General features: G+C 33.4%; 4 protein-coding genes across 7 annotated transcripts in view; 2 read left to right on the plus strand and 2 right to left on the minus strand.

Moving 5' to 3' along the window:
- LOC140050490 (protein O-mannosyl-transferase TMTC4-like) overlaps positions 1–26,491 on the plus strand; it is a 60,733-nt gene that overhangs the window by 10,964 nt on the left and 23,278 nt on the right. For both annotated transcript variants that reach the window (XM_072095707.1, XM_072095708.1), the window contains exons 2-5: positions 8,686–8,825; positions 9,407–9,849; positions 11,279–11,483; positions 12,355–12,442. In XM_072095707.1, the coding sequence (XP_071951808.1) occupies positions 9,452–9,849; positions 11,279–11,483; positions 12,355–12,442 (691 nt within the window). In that variant the 5' untranslated portion in view covers positions 8,686–8,825; positions 9,407–9,451. The remainder of the gene's footprint in view (positions 1–8,685; positions 8,826–9,406; positions 9,850–11,278; positions 11,484–12,354; positions 12,443–26,491) is intronic.
- LOC140050492 (2-acylglycerol O-acyltransferase 2-B-like) lies at positions 251–2,518 on the minus strand. The gene is made up of 5 exons (XM_072095709.1): positions 2,390–2,518; positions 1,568–2,043; positions 1,235–1,409; positions 783–982; positions 251–611 (listed from the first exon to the last, which is right to left on the minus strand). Exons 1-5 carry the CDS (start codon positions 2,440–2,442, stop codon positions 457–459), a joined length of 1,059 nt encoding a protein of 352 aa, XP_071951810.1. The 5' UTR covers positions 2,443–2,518; the 3' UTR covers positions 251–456.
- LOC140050493 (2-acylglycerol O-acyltransferase 2-A-like) lies at positions 2,697–5,876 on the minus strand. Of its 2 annotated transcripts, none has more exons than XM_072095710.1 (5): positions 5,741–5,876; positions 4,481–4,971; positions 4,076–4,253; positions 3,716–3,915; positions 2,697–3,530 (listed from the first exon to the last, which is right to left on the minus strand). In XM_072095710.1, exons 2-5 carry the CDS (start codon positions 4,965–4,967, stop codon positions 3,376–3,378), a joined length of 1,020 nt encoding a protein of 339 aa, XP_071951811.1. In that variant the 5' UTR covers positions 4,968–4,971; positions 5,741–5,876; the 3' UTR covers positions 2,697–3,375. The 2 variants fall into 2 exon arrangements, with proteins under 2 accessions (XP_071951811.1, XP_071951812.1); XM_072095711.1 differs by lacking the exon at positions 5,741–5,876 and adding an exon at positions 5,155–5,224.
- On the plus strand, positions 5,851–8,385 carry LOC140050496 (heme-binding protein 1-like). Of its 2 annotated transcripts, XM_072095716.1 has the most exons (5): positions 5,851–6,347; positions 6,633–6,700; positions 6,922–7,051; positions 7,453–7,636; positions 7,883–8,384. In XM_072095716.1, the coding sequence occupies exons 2-5, from the start codon at positions 6,638–6,640 to the stop codon at positions 8,052–8,054; spliced, it is 549 nt and encodes a 182-aa protein (XP_071951817.1). In that variant the 5' UTR covers positions 5,851–6,347; positions 6,633–6,637; the 3' UTR covers positions 8,055–8,384. The 2 variants fall into 2 exon arrangements, with proteins under 2 accessions (XP_071951817.1, XP_071951816.1); XM_072095715.1 differs by having other exon boundaries at positions 5,851–6,700; positions 7,883–8,385.

The raw sequence follows: 26,491 nt of genomic DNA on the forward strand, positions 1-26,491 counted from the left end.
TTGTTGAAAATATTATTCGTGATATTGTGTTTGCTCGGTTGATAATGATATCATTTGAAGTTTGTTCAACAAGCGGAGGAAGTAGAGACTGTATAGCAAATACGTTGGATTCTTTTAAGTTGAAAAAGTTATTCCTACACAATTTATTATTGTCCAGTGACAAACTTAGACCTAAAGAAATAATTTCAGTATGTTTTAAATCAATTATTCTTATATCTATATATAGATATATGCAATCAAGATGATTCGAGTACTGTACATTTTATAAGTATGTAACGCCTCCTGCACTTGTACCTATTATGAGCACCTTAATTTATTATTATCATTTATAAAATGTCTTTAGAATTTGCAAGAAGAATTTATTCTACGATGATTTTCCCTGAAATATGCGTTTACAAAATACTTCTAACTACACATGCTTATCATTCAAGTTTGTTTCCAAGTTTTTTTAAGTTGTTAAGATATTTCTAATTTTTGGTCTTTTGAAACGCCAAATTTGGATTTGTATTCATTAAACAGTTTCTCCAGCTGAGTCTTGTATTCCTCATGTAGTTTGCTGATCTCCTTTTCTGTTGGGCAAGGGTTTTGTTTAACTGGAATCGGCTTTCCAACTGAAACAAGAAGAATAACATTATGAACTGATGCATTACGCTAATATGCTGATAATTAATAAACTTGTTCGTATAAAACAATCACTGAGCTTTTTTCAAAGATACAATTAATAACTCCAAACGGTACTTAATCACAGATAAGAAAGGTAAATAACAAACAACGTGACCTACCAACAGTGTTAATAGGTCTTCGATACGGAATGATTCCAAACATGTAATTAAATATTCCTCTTCCGTGAAATACAGGTGGTGCAAACCCAAACATGTTTGTTAGAAAACGTTGAAACTTTCGTAAAAATGAACCTTCTGGATTTTCAACTTGATCATAAACATCAGTTTCCCCAAATGAATACATTGGGACTAGGTGAGCTCTAAGAAAATATACAAGTTCGTGTTAATTTCATATTCACATAAACAATAGATAAATAATTGTCGTAAAGTATTGCACCGTCGTCGTTTTTCGTAAATTCGTATAGCATGCCGCCGTCGTACTAAGTTAATAATCAACAATGTCAAGTGGATTCAACAGTTCTTTCACTAAATCATTCCTCGATCGTCATTTCAGAATTATTATAATCATGGAAACTTTAGTGGAATTTGAAGATATAAACGGTTTTGCTTACCCATGTACTATTGCCTTTTTCACAAATCCCCTCCGCTTCTCCAAATAAAGTTTGTGAAGATTTGGGCGAGCGTTAAGAGATTCAATAGCACCACCAATAACTATGACGGCCGCGTTACCTTTTCCGGATTTCCCCAATATGAAGTCGAGGCTTGTGCGACTGACGTCACAAATTGCTATATGAATTACAATAAAGCAAATATAATTATTGTGTATCTAAAGTGTATCTCTAATATTGATCTTAACTTCAAATGAACCATTGTGTTGTTTTGTTAAAAATATAAATTTAATGACAACGTAATCTTTATGAGAATATTGTAGACCTATTACTTACCATGCATAAGTAGCAATTCGCGTATAACGGGGAAATAGAAGTGGCCTCTCAACGTCAACAAAGTGCGTCTAATACCTGGGAAAAGACCACTGAAATTCGTTCCTTCAGTACCAAAGTGTACCCAAGCACCATGACTCATAACACCATGTGGATGAAAGCCCATCAAGTAATTATTATCTATGTCCAATTCCGCCGTCTTATGGAGTTTCATCGGGTAGAAATTCGCCATATAATGCCACATGGGCCATTTCATGACAAACTCCCAGCGTCGCCCACCTTCCATCGATGAATTCCAATCGTAGTACATCCATGAATAATAGAGAGCTGATAACCACCAGTAGGATGTCCACCAGAGGTAGAACGAGAGAAAAAGGAACCCGAATCCACCAAACAGGAACAGGACACAATAGATTGCAACTACAAACGTTTCTATCCGTCTGTGTAACGGAATATTAAGAGGTGCAAACGTTTTTCCACTGTAAATAAAATACAAATATACATAAATTGCATTTAGTGAAGGATCAGCACGCCTTAATAATAGGCCTATACGATACGATATATCAGAAAACAGTGTCGTGTTGAGTGGCAATATGTCGACAGAATTGTAGACGGACGTTGTACGGATTTCTGCCTTAATTGCATAGAAAAACAAATAATATGGCCCGGTTTATGTTATTTTAAAATAAAGGGATGAAAAGAAAACGAACGTTTGACAGCCATGTAGGCCTGCTTCTTGCTAAGAATGTAATTGAATAGCAATGTTATTCAGTAGATATAGAACCATTACAAATGTATTACTTTACTTAAACCTCCTATACTTACTTTGTCTTCTTACTTGTGTTGGAATCCTCCACATTTTCTCCCTCTTTTTCCATGTTTTAACTCTAACAGAAGGTAGGCCTATAATAAATGTGTTTTTCTGTTGGTACTTTGATACGTGCCTGGCTAGGTCATACTGCCCTTGTAAAACATGACCTCTTATTGTTAAGTTTATCGTGAACGCCGCCCCGTTCAATATTTTATTTAGATAATAAATTTTGCAATAGGCCTTATGTTCAGTTCTGAAAAACAATGTCTAGACCATTTCCTTTGAATGCTGTAGTTCGTTTATTTCTATGTGCTAAATTGCGCATGGGTGGTTGGGAACACACTCACTTATTAAAATGTAGGCCTACGGATGTTTTTATTAATGGCTTCTTTAAAAATTGTAAAAAATACAGGCCTATAACAAAAATAATAAACTGCAAAATTACTCTTCATTCTTGTGTAGAACGAATCACTGTACAAGTTCAAGTGCAGTCAAACACTAATATTTAATTATTAACCTCCTTTAACATTTAACAATGTTAAATTTTGAGAACCTTCTTTATGTATTGTTGCTGTTAGACATATACAAAACATTACAGGAAATTTTTCTAAAGTGACAAACTCAATATTCATGTCTTTGGTTATCAGCTAATTCATATAACATACGTCATGGTACGTAGGCCTACTTGTTGTTGGCCTATTAAAGATTTACTATAGGCTTATATGTAACTGCTTCAACTTTATATAATTTAAATACCAATATGACATCTATATCGAAAGAAAGATTTAAATCACATAGTCCAGTAACCAACTACCGGTACTCAAGGTGGACAACTTTAAGCGTTTTTTTCTCTGAAAAAGATTTACTTTTCCTTTAAAGTACCTATTTCTCAGTTGGAGTTGGACCATATTAGCCACTTTAACGTTCTATTGACATCTCCAAAACCACGCTCTTCCTCCGCGTAACATCTCACTGGCAACCATTCTTTAGAAAATATTCCTTAAGTTAATGTCAAGTGTTTATCTGGATCCACACCGTACTTTGTTTTATTCTCCTCAAAGAGTGTTTCCAGTGACTCTACATATTCCTGATGAATACGATCAACTTTCTCCTGCGACGGACTTGTATCTTTAGATATTGCAATTGGCTTCCCCACTGTGTCAAAGATAAACATTATGCAATCATTTACATTCGTGTTGTATAAGATAATTTGAATTCTTGGCTCCAGTGTAATGTTGTAGGCCTATTTGGATTATAAAACAACTAAAAAGCAACAGACAGAACTACGCTGATGATGATAATATTTTTAACGAGATTGACGTAACCTTTCATCGACTTACCAACAGTATTGATTGGCTTCCTGTATGGGATTATACCCATTGTGTAGTTAAATATTCCACGACCGTGAAATATTGGCGGTGCAAACCCCAAGATTTTGGTCATCTTTGTTTGGAACCATTTTAAACGAGAACCAGGAGGATTGGGAATTTGCTCATAAATGTCAGTCTCACCAAACGAGTAAACTGGGACAAGGTGCGCCCTGTTAAAAAAAAAATTAAAAATAAATATAAAAAAAATAAAGGTATAGAGTGGTTTTTAACATATTATATCTTAGTCTGTTGCTGCGCATGTCATAATTCAGATGAGTACGAAAAAGGGGGATAAATGAAGCAATAAGAAGTAGTGACATCAGAACATACCCGTGAATAATTGCTCTCTTAACAAATCCTTTTCTTCCTTTTAAATAAAGAGTATGAGAGTTTGGATGTGCCTCAAGTGACTCAATAGCACCACCAACAACTATAATAACAGCATTCCCACTCTCACCACACTTTCCCAACGAGTAGTCAACACTTTCACGGTTAACATCACATATTGCTAAAAAAAATATTGAAGAATTATTCATTAATTGTATTACCGACGACATATTATAGTACAAAATAATGTATATATTGTTAAAGTTTGTAAGTATTAATTAATGACTGCAGTGAAGTAACCAGAAGTAAACTAAATAGTGGAGGTAAAACATACATAAGAAAATAGGTATCAAGTTCATTGTATTTTGATATTTATTAGAAGTAGTTGTTGTGGTATTTTCTACTCACCAACTGACATAAGATAGTCTCGCCAAAGAGGGAAGTAAAACTGTTGTGAGAGAATCAGCAAAGTTGGTTTTAAACCTGGAAACTTCTTGCTGAAATCTGTAGCATCTGTACCAAAGCTGATGAACGCTCCGATTCCCATTACGCCATGAGGATGGAATCCAAACATGTAGTTGTGCTTCAGATCCAAATCCGCCGTTTTATGAAGTCTAGCAGGGAAGTAGTTGGCCATGTGTCGCCAGAAACGAGACGTCACCATCCATTGACTCCTTCTTCCACCTCGATGTGATGTATGCCAGTCGATGTAAAACCATATATAGGCAAGTATTGTAACCCAGTAGAAAGAGGTTGTGAGGAGGTATAGTAGAAATAAGAAACAAAACAGACCGCCTACCAGAAATAGTATACACCATTGTGCAACTGCGAATGTTTCAAGACGTCTGTGAAGAGGAACTACTAAAGGTGCGAACGATATTCCTAAGAATTTCATGATTCTGTAAAAAACAATATAGCTATTTTATTAACAGATTTGCAAAACGTTTCCTTAAAAGGCATTTGAAAGATTTCGGTTGTTCGGATAGGACCCTGGATTTTCTAACTCACAATTAAGGTTCACTACCTAAGGAATCTTAAATTAGTTGACCAGAAATGGAATGAAGAATTTGCTAAATACTAACCACTTTTCATGACAGGTTTTATTGTAAGTAATCAAAGATCAACTCAACGGCGTAGAATTCTAACCAAACAATACATACAAAACGAACTTATCAATATGACAAGGTCACGATTAATACACATGGTACGCAAATTACCATTGGCTCACAGACAACTTTTAATCGATATGACAAGGTCACTAATAACACACATGGTACGTAAATCACCATTGGCTCACAGACAACTTCAGAGATAACAGTCATATGAATTATGGCCTACATTGTTATTATGAAATAATTTCTACTGCTTGAGTGTTTAAATCTTCAATCTATATTTTAGATTTTTAGCCCCAACAATGAATGGGTCATAAAATGATGTGCATTGTGGTAGGCCTACTCATAGGCCTATTATATTTCGTAACCCACACATCCTGTCTGACTGAGAATAGCCTGATGAGAACCAAACATCCCCCGAATGTAACAGTGATACTACAGACTGGGTATAACAAGTATAAACAACTCAACATGAATTATTTAGCTGAAGGACGCCAATCACCACTGATCAATAGAAACAAAACCGTAGATGAAAACAAACGGTAGGCCTACTTACTTTAGTTAATATTCACGTGCAACATTGCCAATTCAACAATAAATTATGATGATAAAGACACAGCTGAAGGTTCCTACAATCATTGTTTCCTTTAAATCACGGAAGTACATATTACATCAAATTTCGTCATTTGTATTACGGCGTTCTGAATAAAAGATATGTTTGGTACAGTATAATAATATAGAGTACAATGACATTTAATGATCCAGAAATACGTCGGATGGGTTTGGTGTCTTTTCTATACAATTGTCACATTAGGCCTAGGCCTATATTTATATAAAGTGAAACTGGATTTTACATTCATTAATTTTGTTTATTCAGTGGAGTGCATGCTATATTCACCCCACATGACAACCAAGGAACTTATACACTTTGTTGGCAAGTTTTCTGAAATAAAAAAAAAATAAATACAAAATGTATATAACAGTTTTTTTTATAAAGTTTTTGGAAATCAAATCATCACACATTAAACGCAAAAGCGTCACCATGATATGCAAATGTAGTATTTGACCCGCATCTGCATAATATGGACCTATTTGGTGTCGGTTTAATACACGAACAAAGAAGACCATACATAGGGAATTTCTTTGATGGAGCCGTTCATAAGGTATTTACATTTTGTATTTACTTAACCAGGTACTGAGGTGCAAAGTTTAAACTTTTGCTACAGCGATAAGTAAGGTCCACGTAGCAAACTATATTTTACTAGAGATAATGCGATCATCTTTTAGAATGAACCCTGCAGATTAGCTGTTACATAAATCAGTGACGTGAACATATTACTGATTGCATGCACTGCATAGTACATTATACATTTCACAGTTAAACGTGTTGGTTTTACTTAAGTTGCATTAATCACAGAAAAAAACAAAAATGTTTATGAATATTGCAGAGCGTATGTTTACATCTACAGCAGTACCGAAATATGATTTGGTGAAAAAACACGGCGAAAAGGGGAAGGTATGTTGTATTTTTAACACATTCACACAAAAATTCTTTTCACACATTGGGTTTTGAGTAGATCTTTAGTCATAAAGTAATAGCTAACATAATAAATAAAAAACTTGTTGCTTATTTCGGTAAGTGGGTATGCTAAGATAAGTGGAATACTTAAATCAAGTCGATCCACTAACTCGCGTATTACATAAGGTAAACTTATTTTTGGTGAAATTGTTTCATAGGAATATGAGGAACGACGATACAACGCGGGCAAGTGGATAGTTACCAAGGTAACCGGTAAATCATTTAAAGAAGGTTCCGATGAAGGATTCATCAGATTATTCAAGTATATTGGTGGAGAAAATAAAGAAGGTCTGTAAATTATAACAGTTTTATTTAACCATTTGACACGGATAAGCTTGGTTCCCACTTAGACGCAACGGAAATAAGTAAGCGCATCGCATTGACCAATCACGACGCAATGGATCATCCGCATTATCATTTTTGATTGGTTAACTCAATGCATCACTCCTACGTCGTTGCGTCCAAGTGGGAACCAATCTTTTGTGGTCATATCACTTTTACGGGCACACAAACTCTTTATGAGTTGAAGCTGCTATTGTAGTGTCGTAGTACATTCCATTGCTAAGATCCTGGATTTGTTGCTGGATATAGACATACAAACTGCTGATAGGCATTTTATAAGAAATTATGTGGCATCACATTTCCATAATTCCATAAACCGTTGGTCAATTAGTTTATGTATTGTATAGGAAAGAGAGTGTCGATGACGGCCCCTGTCGTCCTGTTTACAAGACCTGCTGATGACAACTGGAGTAAGTGTGCTGATGAAGTAATGGTGGGCTACTTTGTACCAGTGGATACTAAAGATCTTCCAACACCAAAAACAGATGATATAACATTTCGTGATTCTCCAGAACACACCGTTTACGTAAGGTAGGCTTACTGATAACTGAAATATTTACTTTTTCTAAGTTGATATGAAAGTTTCTAAATTGAGCATGCGCAACGCAATTAAAAATGACTTCACGTATGACTTCAAGCTTTTGTTTGATCCAAAAAGTTTATCCCGTTGAGTTTTGTTTTTTCTCAATAACTATAAGGCCTACCTAGGAAACTAGGCTATTACAACCGTAATGATAAATTTCTGTTTGTGCTTAAAATGTCGATTTGAATTTACAGAGTATTTGGTGGCTTTGCTAAAGAAGAAGATTACATAACAAACATCAACATCTTACGAAATTCCATCAACGACAGTGATAGTTACCATAGTAATTTCTTCTATGCGTGTGGTTATGACAGTCCTATGAAACTTATTAGTAGACGTAACGAAGTCTGGCTTATCAAGAAATAAATATGCCTAAGTTGAAATAGAATCGACAGAGACTGGCCAAATCCAAGAGAGGGGTTCCAATCATTTACAGGGGTAAAAACAGAGGCTTATATAGGACTACAGTGAAACGTCACTGAAAGTGAAATGAATATTTCATTTGCTTTGATATTGTATTGATATTGTGATATGATGTTTTTAAATATTCAAAATTTTAATTATTAGTTCGAGGATACAATTATGTATATTGCTTATAATAATGAATGAAAAGTGTTAAACAAATATTTAAATAAAACTCATTGCAACGTATTCTTTATTGTCCGAGTAATTTGTTTGTTGTTACGTCAATTTGGAATAGACCCATAAAATATCAAGACTATCATGATCAAACAATCAAGAATTATAAATCCAAATTGAAATAAACAATATACGACTCACGACAAAGCCACACACAATCAAAACATTCCAAGTGGAAATAGAAGATATACTAAAATATGGAATTCCCCTTCACTTTCCCTTTATAAAAATAAATGGAAAGGATGATAATTTTTGTAAGCTACGGTAGGAAAAATTAGGAAAATAATGTTTGCCTTGGTATAAAAAATAAAACGAGACAGCGCCCTCTATTCAGAGCAGACAATCTCATTCATTGCAGCTGGCTGGCTGCTGCTGCTGCTCGGATGGAATCTTCAATAAAATCGAAATCAGACTACAGAACTGTGCATTCCAAGAGGCGTTGCAAAACAAATCGATCGTATACTCGATATTGGAGTTGAGCATGTACTCACATAACTAGTAAGTAACACTACATTGTTTATAACATGATTGAAAACATTCATCGTAGGCCCTGGGTAAATTAATTGGTGTCAATTATCACTAATTGTTCATGTAATTGTGATGCACCCATGCATGAAAGGCACCGCATCGTGCTTAGATATAGCCTGGTAACAGCTTACTGGAGCTATTACACACACAGTTAGCACTTACTACGGCGCGATAAATTAAACATAAATAAATAACTCAATTTGTTTTGCTTTGAAATAATCCAAGATATAGAGGTTAAATGTCATACTTACATGGTATGTAAACTAAAGTATGTTGTGGCGACTTATGTATGAAGCTGCTGTTCTCAAATGTTTTTATTTATTTCAAAATTCCCACTTACAGGCAATGCATAAATAATAATATTTCTATAAATATTAAAGGAAGACGATTGTAAATATAATGGACTAGTTGTTTTATTATTATTTATGTACACTACATGTTTTGTTTAGACCTTTACAACCCAGAGAAAGCAGATTTAAACAATAAAATTTAATAATATTCAAACACAAATAAAAAATATGGAACTAAAAAATAATAATTTTTTTTTTCAGATTTATTTTTCACCAGGATGTAACAACCTCATAATGTCATGAGCTATGATGCTCAATCGTAATAACAATAATTACACGCAACGTCGCTTTCATCCCAAACAAACATTTGTAAATGGACGCCATGTTTCCAACACATTTGAAAACAACAACCATGTGTTTGACTGGTCATCTCATCAAGCCAGTAAGTGGGACTCCAACTTACCCGTACCGAATCTCTCTTTTCGTTGGGCCGTGGTTATTGTCGTAACATTTGCGTTTGCATGTTATGTAAACAGTATTCCTGGAACTTTTGTCTTTGATGATCTGGAAGCTGTTGTGAACAACAAAGATGTGTTACCAGGATCATCATGGTTTGGCATCTTTCAGAATGATTTCTGGGGAAAGAAACTGTACAAGAAGGAGAGTCACAAGTCTTACAGGCCTATACCTGTCCTGACATTCCGGTGAGCTAATCCACTAGGGATTTAATATTATATATAAGCCTTTGTAAATAAATATGTAATATAGTATGATATTGTATTATACAGTCAACTCTCCCAATACCTGACTTTTTAAAAACCAGTCCTAGATTCCTTTTTACCAATAAAAACACATTCTGACTACCAGACTTTCCAGAAAACCAGACATTTGGCCAGCCCAAAATTGTCCGGTATTGGGAGAGTTGACAGTACTTATAATTGAAGACTTCTTCATCTAATTTGGGTTTTTGTCCAAAGGAGACCAAAGGAGATCCAATCCAATTATTTTAAGTTATAATAATTTTTACCATTACAATTGACGAGGACATAAACGGCCATGATGCAACCACTCTCCCTATTTCAAAATCCTGAACCTTCCACTGAAGGCATTACACTTTTTTTAACAAACACAGTTTCATTTTATGATGTACAGAGATCAGCTGCCAACAACATTTGATTTATGTGTCTATTACATTAGTAATCCTAGGAATGATGATTGCTTCTATTCTGAAATGTGTTCACCTGTTCCAGTCACACTCCCCCACCTGTTGTGTACAGTGTAGCATGACACAGCTGTCCGTCCCAATTGACAGGGTAGGGGATCATATACTCCTTCTATTAAAATATTGACATACAGCTGTTCAATGTAGGGGAACATACCTGAAAAGTAAATACAATTCTCTTTTACTTTATAAGTAACAGACATTTAACAGGATGTTTATGTACTATATACCCTTATTCAATTTTCAAAATTGGAACAGAAAATGATTGTAAAAAGATATTGTTGACATAGAGTTCAGTCATACACTAGTATAATTTAGAGAAAAAGAGTACAAGTCAACACAAATTATACAGAATTAGCCTACAATGACAAATATAAACTATAAGTATAATTTATTCAATCTCTTTAATTTGCAATTATAATCCATGTAAATAGTAGGCCACGTTATGTAAATCAAAATTTCTTTCTAAAAATTTAATTTTATATTCATTAATAATTCACTCTTCCCTGATTAAAACACCATCATGCTAGAATACTTTGATAACTAAACATTGTACTTTGCTGTTTTATAATTCATGTAGTTAACAGGTTCAGAAAAATGTATAAATTAAAATTTCATTCCTCTGGTGAGCTAATAACACGTAGTTATGAATAAATTCTGAATTGGCAACAAGCAGAAAACAGTAGTGCTGTTTAGTTTATTCCTTTCAGCAAAATATTACATAAAAATCAACGTGGAGTACTCTGAAGGGTACATTATCACTAGGAATAATGTGACCCTCCATCTCCCAGACAAATTAACAGTTTTTAGGTCTCTCCAAGTGTTAAAGAGTATCTTCAATAAATTCTAGTTTTTGAAATCTATTTGTGTTATAGGCTATAACTTTCTTATTTACTTGTTTTTGTTTTCAGTTTGAACTACTGGCTTAGTGGTGGACTCAATCCATTGGGCTTCCACATCACCAATGTTCTACTCCACATGTTAGTCAGTGCCATGTCTCTTCCGGTCTGTTCCATTCTTTTAGGAGGGGTATTCAAAGGCTACAATTGGAACCATCCACGAGCAAGTTTGTTGTGTTCCCTATTGTTTGCGGTACATCCTGTTCATACTGAAAGTGTAAGTTTTTAAAAGTTTTCATTGCAATATTCTTATAATAGAATCTGAGCCAACTAAATGTCACCCGTGTGTGGACACCACCTTTCCCTTCAGAGCAACAAAATGTCCAGAATTTTCCATCTGAATAACCATGATTACACTTTAAACCCTATATTTTTATTTCATTATGGTTTCAATTATTTTTTTTAAAAACATTTTTAGCAAAAGGCTATAGATAGAATGTTCTTATCTAATTATATGTCATTTCATAAGTGGGCCTCATTTATGAACATTATTAGTGTGTCATTTATTTTCTGATGAGAATTTAGATTAGCATTGAGTTTAGCAACTGTGGAGATAGAGAGTGTGAATTGTCTATTGAACCATACACCCATCAGTAACGCTCTGATAAGTGTCAAGTATTGATTTTAATTTTTACCGTATATTGTCATTTGAGTACTATCTTTTGTGTGCAGTATAATTTGTTTTCAACCAACAATGTCTTGATCTTGAACCTAAGTCTAACTCTAATAATAAGTATGCCATAGTAGTAGTAACATAATATTATGTGATATATGATTTTTATGTTTTTTCCATGTTTTATACTGTACTAAAATAAAACAATATTGTATACTTTTTAAATTAATGCACAAATGTATATTATGGTATAAATCCAGGAGGTATTTTTTAAATAAAAATGTCTTTGTATTTCAAATGCATTTAAATTAAGTATATTGAAAGGATGGGGGTGCATAAATTGCAATTACCCTTGCACATTAATGGTATACAATATTGTATTTGTAACCCTACTTCTTAGAATTATTACATTGTAACCCACAAGGTGGTTAACTAGGCAGAAAAAAAAACAAACATATTACGTTATTTTCGACAGGTTTCTGCGATTGTTGGTAGAGCTGATCTTTTATGTGCTGTTTTGTTCTTCTCATCATTTCTCCTTTACGTATCATCGCTTAAAAAAGGTAAGATTTCAAAGTTCAAAGAGTTCATAAAGACTATGACGAGGATTAATGAGATTCACTTGGAAGATACTTGACTAATCCACAGGATTATGAACTTAATCTTTTAAGAGCATCGCTTTCTAAATAATCTCGCACATACTTCTTGTAAATGTTGCATTTTAGTCGATTGTCCCTTTTTTTATTTTCTGAAATTATAAGAAAAAAAACTTTAAAGAGTCACTGTATACTCGTAATTTGTTCTGCAAGTAAAAATCATATGTACACTTTGTCACACATTGCCAGTAGCAACAAAACATTAAATGTTGTATTCCACTTTATATATTTGTGTAATTTAGCCTTTAAAAGGTTCCTGTTGTATTTCATTAAACTTAATAGATTTAGTTTTAGTCAAACATTATTTAGTATGTGCTTGATTATTAATCTAATAGAAAGCTGTTACAACAAATGACCTATACAGCTTGTGACAAAGGATATTTATCAACATAGTTTAAGTTCATTGGCAATTCACCACCTAGCATTCTCTTTATAATTTCATCAATCTCGTCATTTCGTGTCTCATAAAGATGATTTATAATGACAGTTGATAATCAAAACTCACGCTTAATAACTGTAAATCTAACTCTATAATTGGTCATTTCTATAATATTATATTCATTCTTTCCTATGCTACAAATACTACTAAAAGCATCATGTGCCATAAAAATCCATTTGTGATTAATAATGTTGTTATCGAACTACAAATCATGTATTTTAAATTCAGATAATCTGTGGATTATAAACTTGAAATATTTTTTAAAATTTCAGTACATTTTTTTCAAACAAAATTACACTGTATAAAATCAAATAAAACCACCATGAGAGATATGAAGACATAAACCTAAATAACTGTTAACCATTTTTTACTTGAAATATTTATATTTAATAAAACAGCTGCTGGTTGTAAACTCTGTTAGTACCATTTTACTGCATTTAAAATATTATAAAATTCTCACTAAGTTATTTATTGGTCAGTGCAGTTCTAAAGCAGCAAGCTTCATCATATATGACATGTCCTCATCCTCATGTCAACATGTATTACGATCATGTCCACAAGTCATCATGTCATGTCTACATATCCTCATCATGTCCACATGCAGTATCCTCATCCTCATGTCCACAGTCCACATGTAATGCAGCCATGTCTACATGTCCTCGCATTCAAATCCATAGTCATCGTGTCTTCACGTACAAATTTCATGTCATCATCCTCGTGTTCATATGTCATCATGTAGACTTGTGGTCATATCATCATGTAGACTTGTGGTCATATCATCATGTGAACTTGTGGACATGTCCTAATAAAATAAAATAAAATGTCCACATGTCATCATGTCCACACCATGTCTACATGTCATCATGTCCACACCATGTCTACATGTCATCATGTCCACACCATGTCTACATGTCATCATGTCCACACCATGTCTACATGTCATCATGTCCAAACCATGTCTACATGTCATCATGTCCACACCATGTCTACATGTGCAGTGACAGAATCATATGTACATACATCTCTGCCTGTAGACACAGCAGTTGTTATTATTCTTCTATCCAAACATCTTTGGCCGGCTGTTTCCATGCAAAATTTATGTGAAACACAACAATTAGCAATTTAGTATCAAATTGTTAACTTTATATTTGGATAACAAAGTCCATCTAATTAAATGGAAACTTAATTGGTTGTCCATCGCATCTGTCTTCTAACTCTGCTTCAGGCTGTATTGCTAATTTGATTTGTATTTAAGTGTACCTTACCATCATGTATTATTTCTGATTGCAAACAATTGGACTGTGATTACATTGCAGAATGTTTTACTGTACAGACAGTAGTCTGTATAATCTTATGTATTGAAACAAATATGCTTTTCAGTCAGTAATAAATGAATAGGAAAATGTTGTCATAACTAATACTACATAAATATTATTATTAGTAAAGTAAATAAATATAAACAAATATAAAGGTGATGATAAATGAATATATAATATTTATAAAATCTACTAAATAAGTAATTTGAATGAAATAAAAACACTCTGCGAATGAAAGTTAAATTATGTTATATATGTCAATCATTTAGTACAGAATTGATAGAACATCTTGTTGTATAAGAATCAATAACATTGATAGATTTCTTGACAGCACATTTAAGTTGCAATAATAAATTAAAAAAACCTTCCATAGATTGATGTATATATATTTCAATATGACGGTTAACGTCATGTTACCATAGAAACCTTAGATTTGAATGAGTTCCTATTCAATAAAATCCGTTTTCAGAATTAAAAGTTCTGATTAATCAAAGGCTTTGTAATAAAACAATAATATTGAAATAATTAAAATGTTATAGAGTATGTAAACTTACAATGAATTAAAAAAAACTGTTAACAAACTTTGAATGTTATAAAATATAGATTCTTATATATATTATTTATACATTTTGAAAAGTAACAATTATTTAACTTTGCTCATTCATTTCTTTGCTCAAGGTAGCTTTTTTCAAAGATTATGATTGCATGCAAGTTTGCAATATTACTGTACTTACAAGAGAAACTCTTTAAAAACAATTTTAGCTAAATCTGACTTGTAAGTGCAGTTTTGATGTTCAAAAGTTTCCATTCCAAATCTTGGGTCATAAGACCCTATTAATACATCTTGTAAACGTTTCATTAGTAATTTTACTCCATACAAATCTACGCCATTGAAGTTTTCCGACTTTAATTTAGATTATAAAATTTGATAACTTTCAAACATGCGTTAACTTATTGAGAAGTTTCAATGACTTACAAATGGTATAAAGACATTCTTTTATCATAACCTCTGTATCCCTTGGTAATTATTTAATAGATTGTATTGAAAATTAGTTCTAGATACTTGGTTAAACCCACAGTGGACCGTGATTTCATAGCTAGCCTGGGGGAGCATTTTGGTTATAAATTCTACAGGTCCATAGCTGTCAAACCATTCAAACGTGTCTTCTGTATATAAGACATTTTATATCTGCCTGCAGCACTACAAAACTTTTTTTCTGTGCATGTACAAAGCCAATATAATGTATTGTTTGAACTATGAGCAAAGAAAATTCCAACATTGCCAAAGGAAAGTTTAAAATTGTTTTGTATTGAAAAGTATTTCTCTTCTTGCCCCTTGTTGTCATGTCCATGTTTAAAGTATTTCTCTTCTTGCCCCTTGTCATGTCCATGTTTAAAGTATTTCTCTTCTTGCCCCTTGTTGTCATGTCCATGTTTAAAGTATTTCTCTTCTTGCCCCTTGTCATGTCCATGTTTAAAGTATTTCTCTTCTTGCCCCTTGTCATGTCCATGTTTAAAGTATTTTTCTTATTTCCCCTTGTTGTCATGTCCATGTTTAAAGTATTTCTCTTCTTGCCCCTTGTCATGTCCATGTTTAAAGTATTTCTCTTCTTGCCCCTTGTCATGTCCATGTTTAAAGTATTTCTCTTATTGCCCCTTGTCATGTCCATGTTTAAAGTATTTCTCTTCTTGCCCCTTGTCATGTCCATGTTTAAAGTATTTCTCTTCTTGCCCCTTGTCATGTCCATGTTTAAAGTATTTCTCTTCTTGCCCCTTGTCATGTCCATGTTTAAAGTATTTCTCTTATTTCCCCTTGTTGGCATGTCCATGTTTAAAGTATTTCTCTTCTTGCCCCTTGTCATGTCCATGTTTAAAGTATTTCTCTTCTTGCCCCTTGTCATGTCCATGTTTAAAGTATTTCTCTTCTTGCCCCTTGTCATGTCCATGTTTAAAGTATTTCTCTTCTTGCCCCTTGTCATGTCCATGTTTAAAGTATTTCTCTTATTGCCCCTTGTTGTCATGTCCATGTTTAAAGTATTTCTCTTCTTGCCCCTTGTCATGTCCATGTTTAAAGTATTTCTCTTCTTGCCTCTGTTGTCATGTCCATGTTTAAAGTATTTCTCTTCTTGCCCCTTGTCATGTCCATGTTTAAAGTATTTCTCTTATTGCCCCTTGTTGTCATGTCCATGTTTAAAGTAGTTCTCTTCTTGCCCCTTGTCATGTCCATGTTTAAAGTATTTCTCTTCTTGCCCCTTGTCATGTCCATGTTTAAAGTATTTCTCTTCTTGCCCCTTGTCATGTCCATGTTTAAAGTATTTCTCTTATTGCCCCTTGTCATGTCCATGTTTAAAGTATTTCTCTTCTTGCCCCTTGTCATGTCCATGTTTAAAGTATTTCTCTTATTGCCCCTTGTCATGTCCATGTTTAAAGTATTTCTCTTCTTGCCCCTTGTCATGTCCATGTTTAAAGTATTTCTCTTATTGCCCCTTGTCATGTCCATGTTTAAAGTATTTCTCTTCTTGCCCCTTGTCATGTCCATGTTTAAAGTATTTCTCTTCTTGCCCCTTGTCATGTCCATGTTTAAAGTATTTCTCTTCTTGCCCCTTGTCATGTCCAAGTTTAAAGTATTTCTCTTCTTGCCCCTTGTCATGTCTATGTTTAAAGTATTTCTCTTCTTGCCCCTTGTCATGTCCATGTTTAAAATGCAAAAGAAGAAAGTGTTGATCATTGCCAAAGGGTCATTTTGCTTTATATAATATAATAATCTACAATATAAATGTATTTTAATAAACAAAGTTTTCAATTAAAGTTTTGAAGTCCACTTGAGTCCTATCATTATCTTTATGATTGCCAGGTTTAAACTACCAAATATATTTATATTTACACAAAGACAAAGACAGCAAGTATCCTAATAAATATATATAATCATAGTCAATAAAAGCAGCCAACCAGAAAAAAGCCTATAACCCTGGATTTCAAAAGTTAAATAAATAAATGTCTAATTGTATTAAAGAACTATAATTCTATTTTATCTTCATTATCAAAAGTAGTTTTCACACTTTGTAACTCTTTTATGCATTTAAGCATGATTCTAGAGATTTTGAAAGGTTGGAGGTTTAGAACTTTCAAAAACCCCTTTTCCTTAAAGTGCTCTTTACAAACTAGAAAGACCAGCAACAAAGCTGATTGTAAATAGGCTAACTAGCCTTGCTCTGACAGTTTTTCCCCTTTTGTGCAACAAAATAATCCCCCCAGTTTGAAAACCCTGGCTATGAGTTTGTAAAGAATTAAGACTGCCAGTTTGTGCAAATTTACTTGCCACTACTGAATATGGTTATCAGAGATATCTACCAATAAATCTATTTTCATATAAAATGTAATGTCATCATGAATACATTTATGTTCCTTCTGTTTGTACATAAATCATTCCAAATAGAACTGACCGAATGACAAGCAAGAAGATTGAACTTGTTATTTAAGATCAGAAGCCTGGCGCCAAAACATGGCACCATGTTCTGAATGCTCGTTTATTTTCTCTTAAGTCGACACATAATTTTGTCTGATTTCACAAGTCTGTACATTTCGTGCAATGAATTGAGCAATTAATTATTAAATGTATTCGATTTAACAAATAAACACAGCCTATACATTATAATAATTGCACTGTACCATCAAATCTATCTACATAAACATTTTTGTTGATACTTTAGTAAATTTACATTTTAAAATGTGCTTTTCCACTGTGTTCTTCACTATGTATTTAATTACCGTAATAGAGTGTGGAAGGTTGAGAAGTATAATACCTTCAATTTTATGACATTCTTTGCTTTCACCATCTTTAAGAGAAACTGGATGGAAATGTTTTAAACATATTAATTTTTTGTATAGGTTATTTTTTGTATAGGTTATTTTTTGTATACCGTATATTTCGGTGTATAAGTCGCACTTTTGACACGCAAATTTGACCTCTAAATTAAGGGTGCGTCTTATACACCGAACATAAATGCCTCACCACACAGAGTGTACATATCGTCACCTCGTTGGCTAGGCCTGAGTAGGCTAGGCCTAGCTACAGTGTACTAACGTAACGGCAACCTGCTTCTGCCTACACACTTCTCGGATACATAGATACTAATCGAATACGATTGTCCGTGAAAACGTGCGCCCTCTCGAAATGATCGAGCGAGGCTAACCCACACACGTGCGTGTTACATACACGGTCATCCCATGCACTCGATGTTGCGGGTACGAAACTCATGAATAACAAGTTAGAAACAACTTGTTGAGGCTGGGCGCGGCCGAGCCTAGGTAAGAAAAAACCTAAATAAAGGATGCCGTTGTAGATATAACAAAATATATTATTACAATAATATTGATTACAATTTAAAAAAAACATTGTTTTGATGAAATAGAAGGTGCGTCTTATACATCGACGATATAAAAAATACCGATATTTTACTCTCAGTTAGGGGGTGCGTCTTATACACAGGTGCGAATTATACACCGAAATATACGGTAGGTTATTTTTTGTATAGGTTATTTTTTGTATAGGTTATTTTTTGTATGGTTAATTTTTGTATAGGTTATTTTTTGTATAGGTTAATTTTTGTATAGGTTAATTTTTGTATAGGTTATTTTTTGTATAGGTTATTTTTTGTATAGGTTATTTTTTGTATAGGTTATTTTTTGTATAGGTTATTTTTTGTATAGGTTATTTTTTGTATAGGTTATTTTTTGTATAGGTTATTTTTTGTATAGGTTATTCAGGTATAATTTTATTTTTGAAGCATACATGTGTAAAAATAACAAAAAAATTAAAATTCTGTGAACCACTTTTTACCTTCATTCTTGTTTATTTTAAATTCAACACAACATTGTATTTGAACTGACACAACTAAGTAGAACACAGAACTGAAAAATGTCCTCGCGATTAAATTTTACATTAAAGATGGAGGAGAAAAAAATTTTCCTTCAATCGTTAAATTCACCACAAAGCGATCTAATTAGAGTTTTTTTATGAGAAGTTATTTTTAAAATTGCTGGTCATGAAATAATGAGAAATATAACAGAGAGACAATATGACTTAGAAAACATCAATAAAAGACGACAGGAATGTATTTATTCAAACAATTAAATGGCTAGTTGTAGATGACGGTCTCCAAAATGTGTAAAACTATGATATAAAGGAATTAAGTTTCATCCTGGCAGCATTAAATCTAACTGGATTTGTGATTAGCAGGATGTTATAGATAATACAGCATTTGATTGGCCGATACTTTGTCTCTTTCCTGTCTTGATGGATGATCAAGTTAATGGTAACAGTGAAACAATTATGCTAAAGACAGATGATGGTAATGGTTATTGTTAAAAATATGAACAATATGAATAAAAAAAACAACATTTTTGATTGTGCAACTGTGTTTGAAATAACGATGATGTCAATGAGTGTAACATGCTTAAGATATTAGAATTATTGTTTTAGTTCAAAGTTAATGTGTCTATAAATGATGAGATTGCTGGGTTATAGGGTATGTTTGTTAGTTTTTTGGTGTCAAGAATGTTATGTGGTGTCTGCAGGTCGTGCAGCTGTAGTTGAAATTTCACTGGTTCTGTTCTAAAGTGAAAGCCATGTTATTCTTCATTTAAAGGGACGTTAGTTTATTCATAATAGAGCGATTACAATAGGCCTACTTATATACAATTAGCATACTTTAAATTGTTGTGATTGACTTTGTTATAAAAACTCTTTGAATAAACATTTTCACATCTTTTTTTTTTTATTGTTTAACTAGAATGATTTTGCTGTGAATATATACAAATTTTAGATTAGATCTTACATAAGACAAAATCTTAAATTTGCTTGATGTTGTAGTTCTCAAAAAGACAGACAAGAATGCTCTAATGCCCTGTACATCAAGACACTTCCTTCCACAATGAAGTCTTGATAATTTTTCTCCGGAGGCATTCAACGTGTGCTGGAAGTAAAAGCGCAATAATAATGAGTTGAAATGAACACATGTCGGGTCTTGGTCATCTACTGTGTTATTCCATTGTGACTTAATATATGGAAGAATAAAACAAATCATTTTGATTATTGTAGCTTTAAAGAAAAATCTGTTATTCTAGCGTTTTATTCCAAAAAATATCTTTGAAATATGAATTTTCTGCTATATTTATTATTATTCAAGGTTTATTTAATTCAATTGTTATTGCAGTTAAAAAAATACCTGAATTACAACAATCATGACAATTTATAAAAATTGGATACATAATATAAAAACATTAAACATTAAAATTAACATCTCCATTGATCAACAACATACAATTACAATTTAAAATATACATTATATGATAAAATACGATTATTAAAACAGAAATTTGGAACTGTCTGATATTGAATAATATTGCATTAGGCCCGGTTATTTAACGAGGTAAGGAATGGGGCTACGTTTGTATCGTTGTTTTGACACAGGGGATCGTATGGTGTTTCCTATTTCTTAAGTTGTACTTATGGGTTTCTTCTCTTAGGGGTGGTAACCATTCTTTAAATTCAGAATTAAGTAAAGAAGTACCAAATTTAATACATAGTTCGGTTCTTTGTTCCTTATGGGGTTGTAATTTTAAAATCGAACAGGCTGCTTCATATGAGACATAATTGTGACCTAAGATGATTCGACACGCACGTTTTTGTACTCTTTCAATAGCATTGGAATGTTCATCGGTAAGGTTTGGGTGCCAAACCGGTGTAGCATATTCTACCACAGGTCTAACGTAACTTAAGTAAATCATTAGAAGGTCAGGCTTTGGCAATGAAAACTTAGTGAGAAGTTTGAGCATATGAATTCTACCATTAGCACGTTTGATCATATCTTGAACTTGGAGGTTCCATTTAAGATCGGAACTAATATGTAGGCCTAGAATTTTGACGGAGTCAACCACATTGATAATCTCGTTATTAATACTTAATGGATCAATAAAGTGCTGTTTTCATAAAAGTGACATCATAGAAGCACATTTACTTGGATTAAGTTTCATAAAATGTTCATTTGCCCAAACTGTTAACGAGTCCACTTCAATCTGCATATTGCGTCTATTGATATCGTTTCTAAATGTGGACTCGATCATCGTCATATCATCAACATAAGGGTGGTAATTTTGTTCGATATGTCAACATCGTTATTCATGCAAAGGAATCCCAAAGGTCCTAATTTAGTTCCTTGTGGGATACCTGCGCGGAGAGTGACCACTTTAGAGTTAACACCTTGGTAGGAGACGTATTGTGATCTACTTGTTATACCCATGGCATGATTTCTGGTCTAGCACCAAGTGAAAGCATCTTAGGTATTAATACATTGTGATTAATGTTATCAAATGCTTTGCTATAATCTGTTATTAGTAGCCTAGATATTGAATGGGGCTAACGTATCTACTAGTTTGATGAGATAGTGACATGTTGATCTACCGGGACGATTACCAAACTGATTGGGGTCGAGTTTTATATAAATATCTCTCATCAACCATTGAACGATAAAACCTTCGGCTACGGTACTTTCGCAAAATGGTCAGTGATAGGGCGAATTTTGTCATACGACGCAGGCTTTGTCTTAGGCATAGGGACGACTTTTGCAGTTTTCCATTGATGAGGTACAATTCCGTTCTGGAATGATGTGTTGATTATTTCTGTTAATGGTCCACTGATTTCATACGCAAACTCTTTAACAATTTTTGCTGGGATATTACTTGGCCCGTTTGCTTTGTTGGCTTTAGTTCTTCTAAGCACATTGTATACTTCCCATGGGTAAACGAGTGGGCATTGGTGCAATGCAGGTAGATAAGCTGGAAGTTGTGTCTTGTTAAAAACTGGAATGCCTGCTGCAACTGACGTGAGGTTGTTATTTATCAGATTAGCAGCAGCTACATAGTTGTTTTCGTCAATATCGGGAGGCATGTGTATTTTAACACAACTGGTTTTTCCGGTACCTACTAATTGTTTAATTTCTTTGTGCCATTGTGCTGGATTACTTTTTTTATGTTTCTCAATACGCGTATGGTAAAAATCTTTTTTTGCAAGCGATACCTCTTTGATAATTTTATTTCTTAGTTGTTTCATATTTTTCTTGTTTTGAGACCGAAATGCTATTTGTCTTTTCTGTATTAATTTCTTGATTTTTGGTGTCATCTATATTGTGTTTTACCACAGTACTATAAAGAACATACTGAACTATGAGAATTATATGTTCGTTAAAATTAACATTACTATGTTAGTACTAATATCTGCTCATCCCATTTGTTGTAGGTGAAAGATGATCATGATGTATCAAAAGCCCTTTAGACTTATTCAACAATAATCACTCTAAGTAAGATTAAAAAAGAACTTCCCCAGAGGTGTATTTTATTTCCGGCAAAAAAATTATAAAGTGTAGACACAAAATAATATAAGTAGGTTTTTTTATACTTCCTTTTGAATAATTTATGTAACTGTACTTAATCATGATTTGAGCTGATTTGTTGTCTTCCCATAGGCCATAATTGATCTAGATATCATTTTCAATAAATACTTTGGTCCTAGATAAATTCATAATGTCTTGTCAAGTGCTATGATACAATTTTGGTTGTTGAAATGAGATGCATAAGTTAATTTGGAATCTACTGTATTATAAAGCATTGTAGTCGCATATAATAGTTGACAACAGGATAAGAAGTCAAAATAAGATTATAGTTTCAAAGAGACAATGTATCGTTTTAAATGCCAACGATAAAAATGTTCCTTACTTGTCGCCAGTATTATAAATGCTTTTTGCGTTCAGACGGATTTAGTAATTCAACGGATGTTTGTTAGTTAATTGAAGTTTATGTATTAATGTTGAAACTTTTTTTACTTTAACTTTTTGTATTTTGTACTTTAACCAGCCCAAATGAGTAAGAAGTAGACTTGAGTGGGCCTAGGGTGCTTATTAAAACAGTCAATCAAATAAACTGTCTCCATTTACTAACCATTTCTTGATAGTTGACCATTGGTTGTTGGTCTACAGCCTTTTAAACCTAGAGGATTGATAGTGTTCTCCTGAAATCTAAAGTAGCATATTGACATTTAAAGGCAATGATGAAAAGTAATGAAAGGATTTTATAGAAAATTGCTAAACTCACTGCTAATTACTGCTAGTGGTAGAGTAAAGTGATTCTGTTCAATGCAATTATCGTCTTTTTCATTAAAAAAAAGTATCAATTTTAAACAAATCATGAAGTCAAATCACTGCCATTTGTTTTGTGCCAGTAAGAGTATCACCTAGTTAATACACATTTCACAAATAATATCTTGGGGCAAAAAAATCAGCTGTTTGGTGTGAAGTTAAATTAATTTTTCTTTGTTTATTCAAATGTATTGTGTTACAAAAATCAATTTTGTCTTATTCAACTTTCAAGCCACACATCTTAAGCATTGAGGTATTATACTAAACACAAATGCTGTTATTATTATTGTTTGCAGTGTGAGTCATGTGTGATATTAGCCTTTTTAGCCTTTTCTATTAGTATTTTTTTCAAATTACACGCACACGTACAAATTATTACGCATGTATGTTCAATTACAATGAAGTACTGTAAATCAATCATTCATCTGTCAAAACTTATATCAAAATCCTTTGAATATAATTATAGATTATTTTGTTTTACTTTTTCTGAGTAGGTTAAATGTTATGTTATTTAAAAGTTGAAGTTGTTTGTTTCATTTAGAACTAAATCATGCTTTTGTATATCGAAAAAAAAACAATTTGTTTTGCATAAAATTCAAATTTAACTTAATTTCTTGGAAATATAGCTTTAAAAATAATGAAAGATCGATGATAGTAGCTGTAAAGTGGTATAATAAAATTCCACTATATAAAAAATGAATATTGAGGACTTTTTAATCGAGAAAAAACATAGTTTGTCAGACCTTTGGTATGATAAAGACTGTACCAATACTGTATGAACAACAATGTGCCATTTATGTATCTTACTCCAGGGAAATATCTCCTTGGAGTAAATTCCCAAATTGCTCATAAAAATCTTTAATTTTACTTCACATTAACTTTTAGATTGGTAATTTGGCTGAAATATGCATCGAAAAAGTATTTTTTAATTTGTAAATAATTTGGCAATAACAACATTGATTTTTTAATTTCATTTTTAGTTAGTTCATTTATCGACCCAGAGACATCAAGTCTAATAGTTGTCTTGATCTATAATGCCTTGTTTAAATTGATATTCCAAAAATATGCTGAAAACAGGAAAATTGATGGGCTGTTAGTAGACTTCCTAAGTTTCTAAGAACTGAATTAATATTATAGGGTAAGAAAGCTAAAACTTTGAACAATTGCTAAACATGTTTTGTGAAGTGATTAGGACTTTCATCTATCCTAACCTTTAGTATCAAATTATAAAAATAGTTGCATAATGCCTGCCGTTCACCTGATCCATGCGTATACTGCCGACCATTCACCTACACCCTCTATTAATAAAATAATTTTAATTCAACAAATGTATCCAACTCATTCACTTCCTGATGATTTATATAATAGATTCATTGAACAGCAACAGGATTTTGTTGTAATGATTCCTCTGAGCATAGAAATTAAGGAACTGGACAAATTATTCATTAGAAACAATTAAACTGAAACAACATTCCCTGGAGTGTGGACTTGTTTTAAAGCTAATCGTTAATTCTAATCGCCGATAAACGAACAGATTAATGCATGATGCCTTCTCAACCCGAGTTTAGTCATTTCTAACTGGATAGTCGACATTTATGTATTTTCCATTGCAAGCTCCTAAAATGTATGTACATCAGGGATTTTGCTTCCAAGAACATTTCACATGTGAATTAAATGACATGTTGTTTTCAAAATTTGTTACCGTAATTACTGATTTCTAATCAGGCCCGTATGCAGCATTTATAATGGGAGGGTGCGAGCGAAGCGAGCAACAATGGCTGGGGGCCAGGGGGCCGCCAAGGGCCCCCGGTGAGGGTCCAGGGGCCGAAGGCCCTGGAAAAATTTGCGTTATTTGACGTTCTAAAGACTGATGTAAGACTCTCTGTTGTGGCTTGGGCTAGTTGAACGATGGACACCAGAACTTAACGCTTTCATGATGAGGCCAACTCAGCAGGGGTGGCGCCAGGATCTTCCCGACGCAGGGGCTACATTCCCCGACGAGGGGGCTATGCGAGCGAAGCGAGCATCACTAGGCTGAGGGCCAGGGGCCGCCAAGGGCCCCCGGTGGGGGTCCAGGGGGCGAAGCCCCCGGAAGCAACGCGTTCTAGCGTCATTTGAGGTCTTTTTAATCAGATTTAGGGTAGCCATTTTTTCCATTTTTTATAATGCATAAATAAAATACTGCGTGCAAAAAAACGATGCGCGATGACTGTTTCAATCCATATTTTTCAATTTAAAAAATAAAAGTTCAAAGAAAATTTTGAAAAATAGAGTTGGAGGTCCTGGAAATTGGACTTATTATACTTCAAAACATGAAAAAAAATATATAAGTCCCTATCATGGGTTGTGACTGAGCTAAGAAATGTTTGAAAACTTAGAGATGTTAGGTCCCGGAAAATGTACTTCTTGTTCTTCGAAATATGACCAGCTTTATTGTTGGGGCTGAGCTAAGAAAATGTTTAAAACTAGAGCTGCAGGTCTTCAAAAAATTGCATTTTATACTTTGGAAACATCAGGCCTAGAGGCTTAAAAAACGCAAGCGTAGACCTTTTTCAGTCGGGGAAAAAAGTTTATTCCTCCCAGGTGTATGCATGCGTACCATCTGGACTTCCGAGTGGTGAGAAATTCATGACATACAGGATATTGAAAATGTAATAACTATAGCTATAATGTTGGCTAAGCGAAAATGGCATGTTTTTTTGTTTAGTAATGGATGAAAAATTTATTTTAGGTGCCCCACGGTACAGAAGGTTACTTGTAAATTAAAAAATTGGTGAACAAACGAACAATTAACATAATTCGTTTTTGCTGTAGTGTAGCGTACGTCGACGCAGTACACGACGTAACCGTCGGTAAACTTCGCCTGGAAAATAACACATTACACATTTTGGTCCCTGGATGAAACTTGATATCACGCGTCTCGACCCAACGTTGAACGATTCGTACAAAGGGATACCGCCAGACAAGTGCGTACCTAGCTATTGTTTAGTAGTAAGTTAGATCGCTAGCA

This window comes from Antedon mediterranea, chromosome 5, assembly GCF_964355755.1.
Source record: "Antedon mediterranea chromosome 5, ecAntMedi1.1, whole genome shotgun sequence".
Classification (NCBI taxonomy): Eukaryota; Metazoa; Echinodermata; class Crinoidea; order Comatulida; family Antedonidae; genus Antedon; species Antedon mediterranea.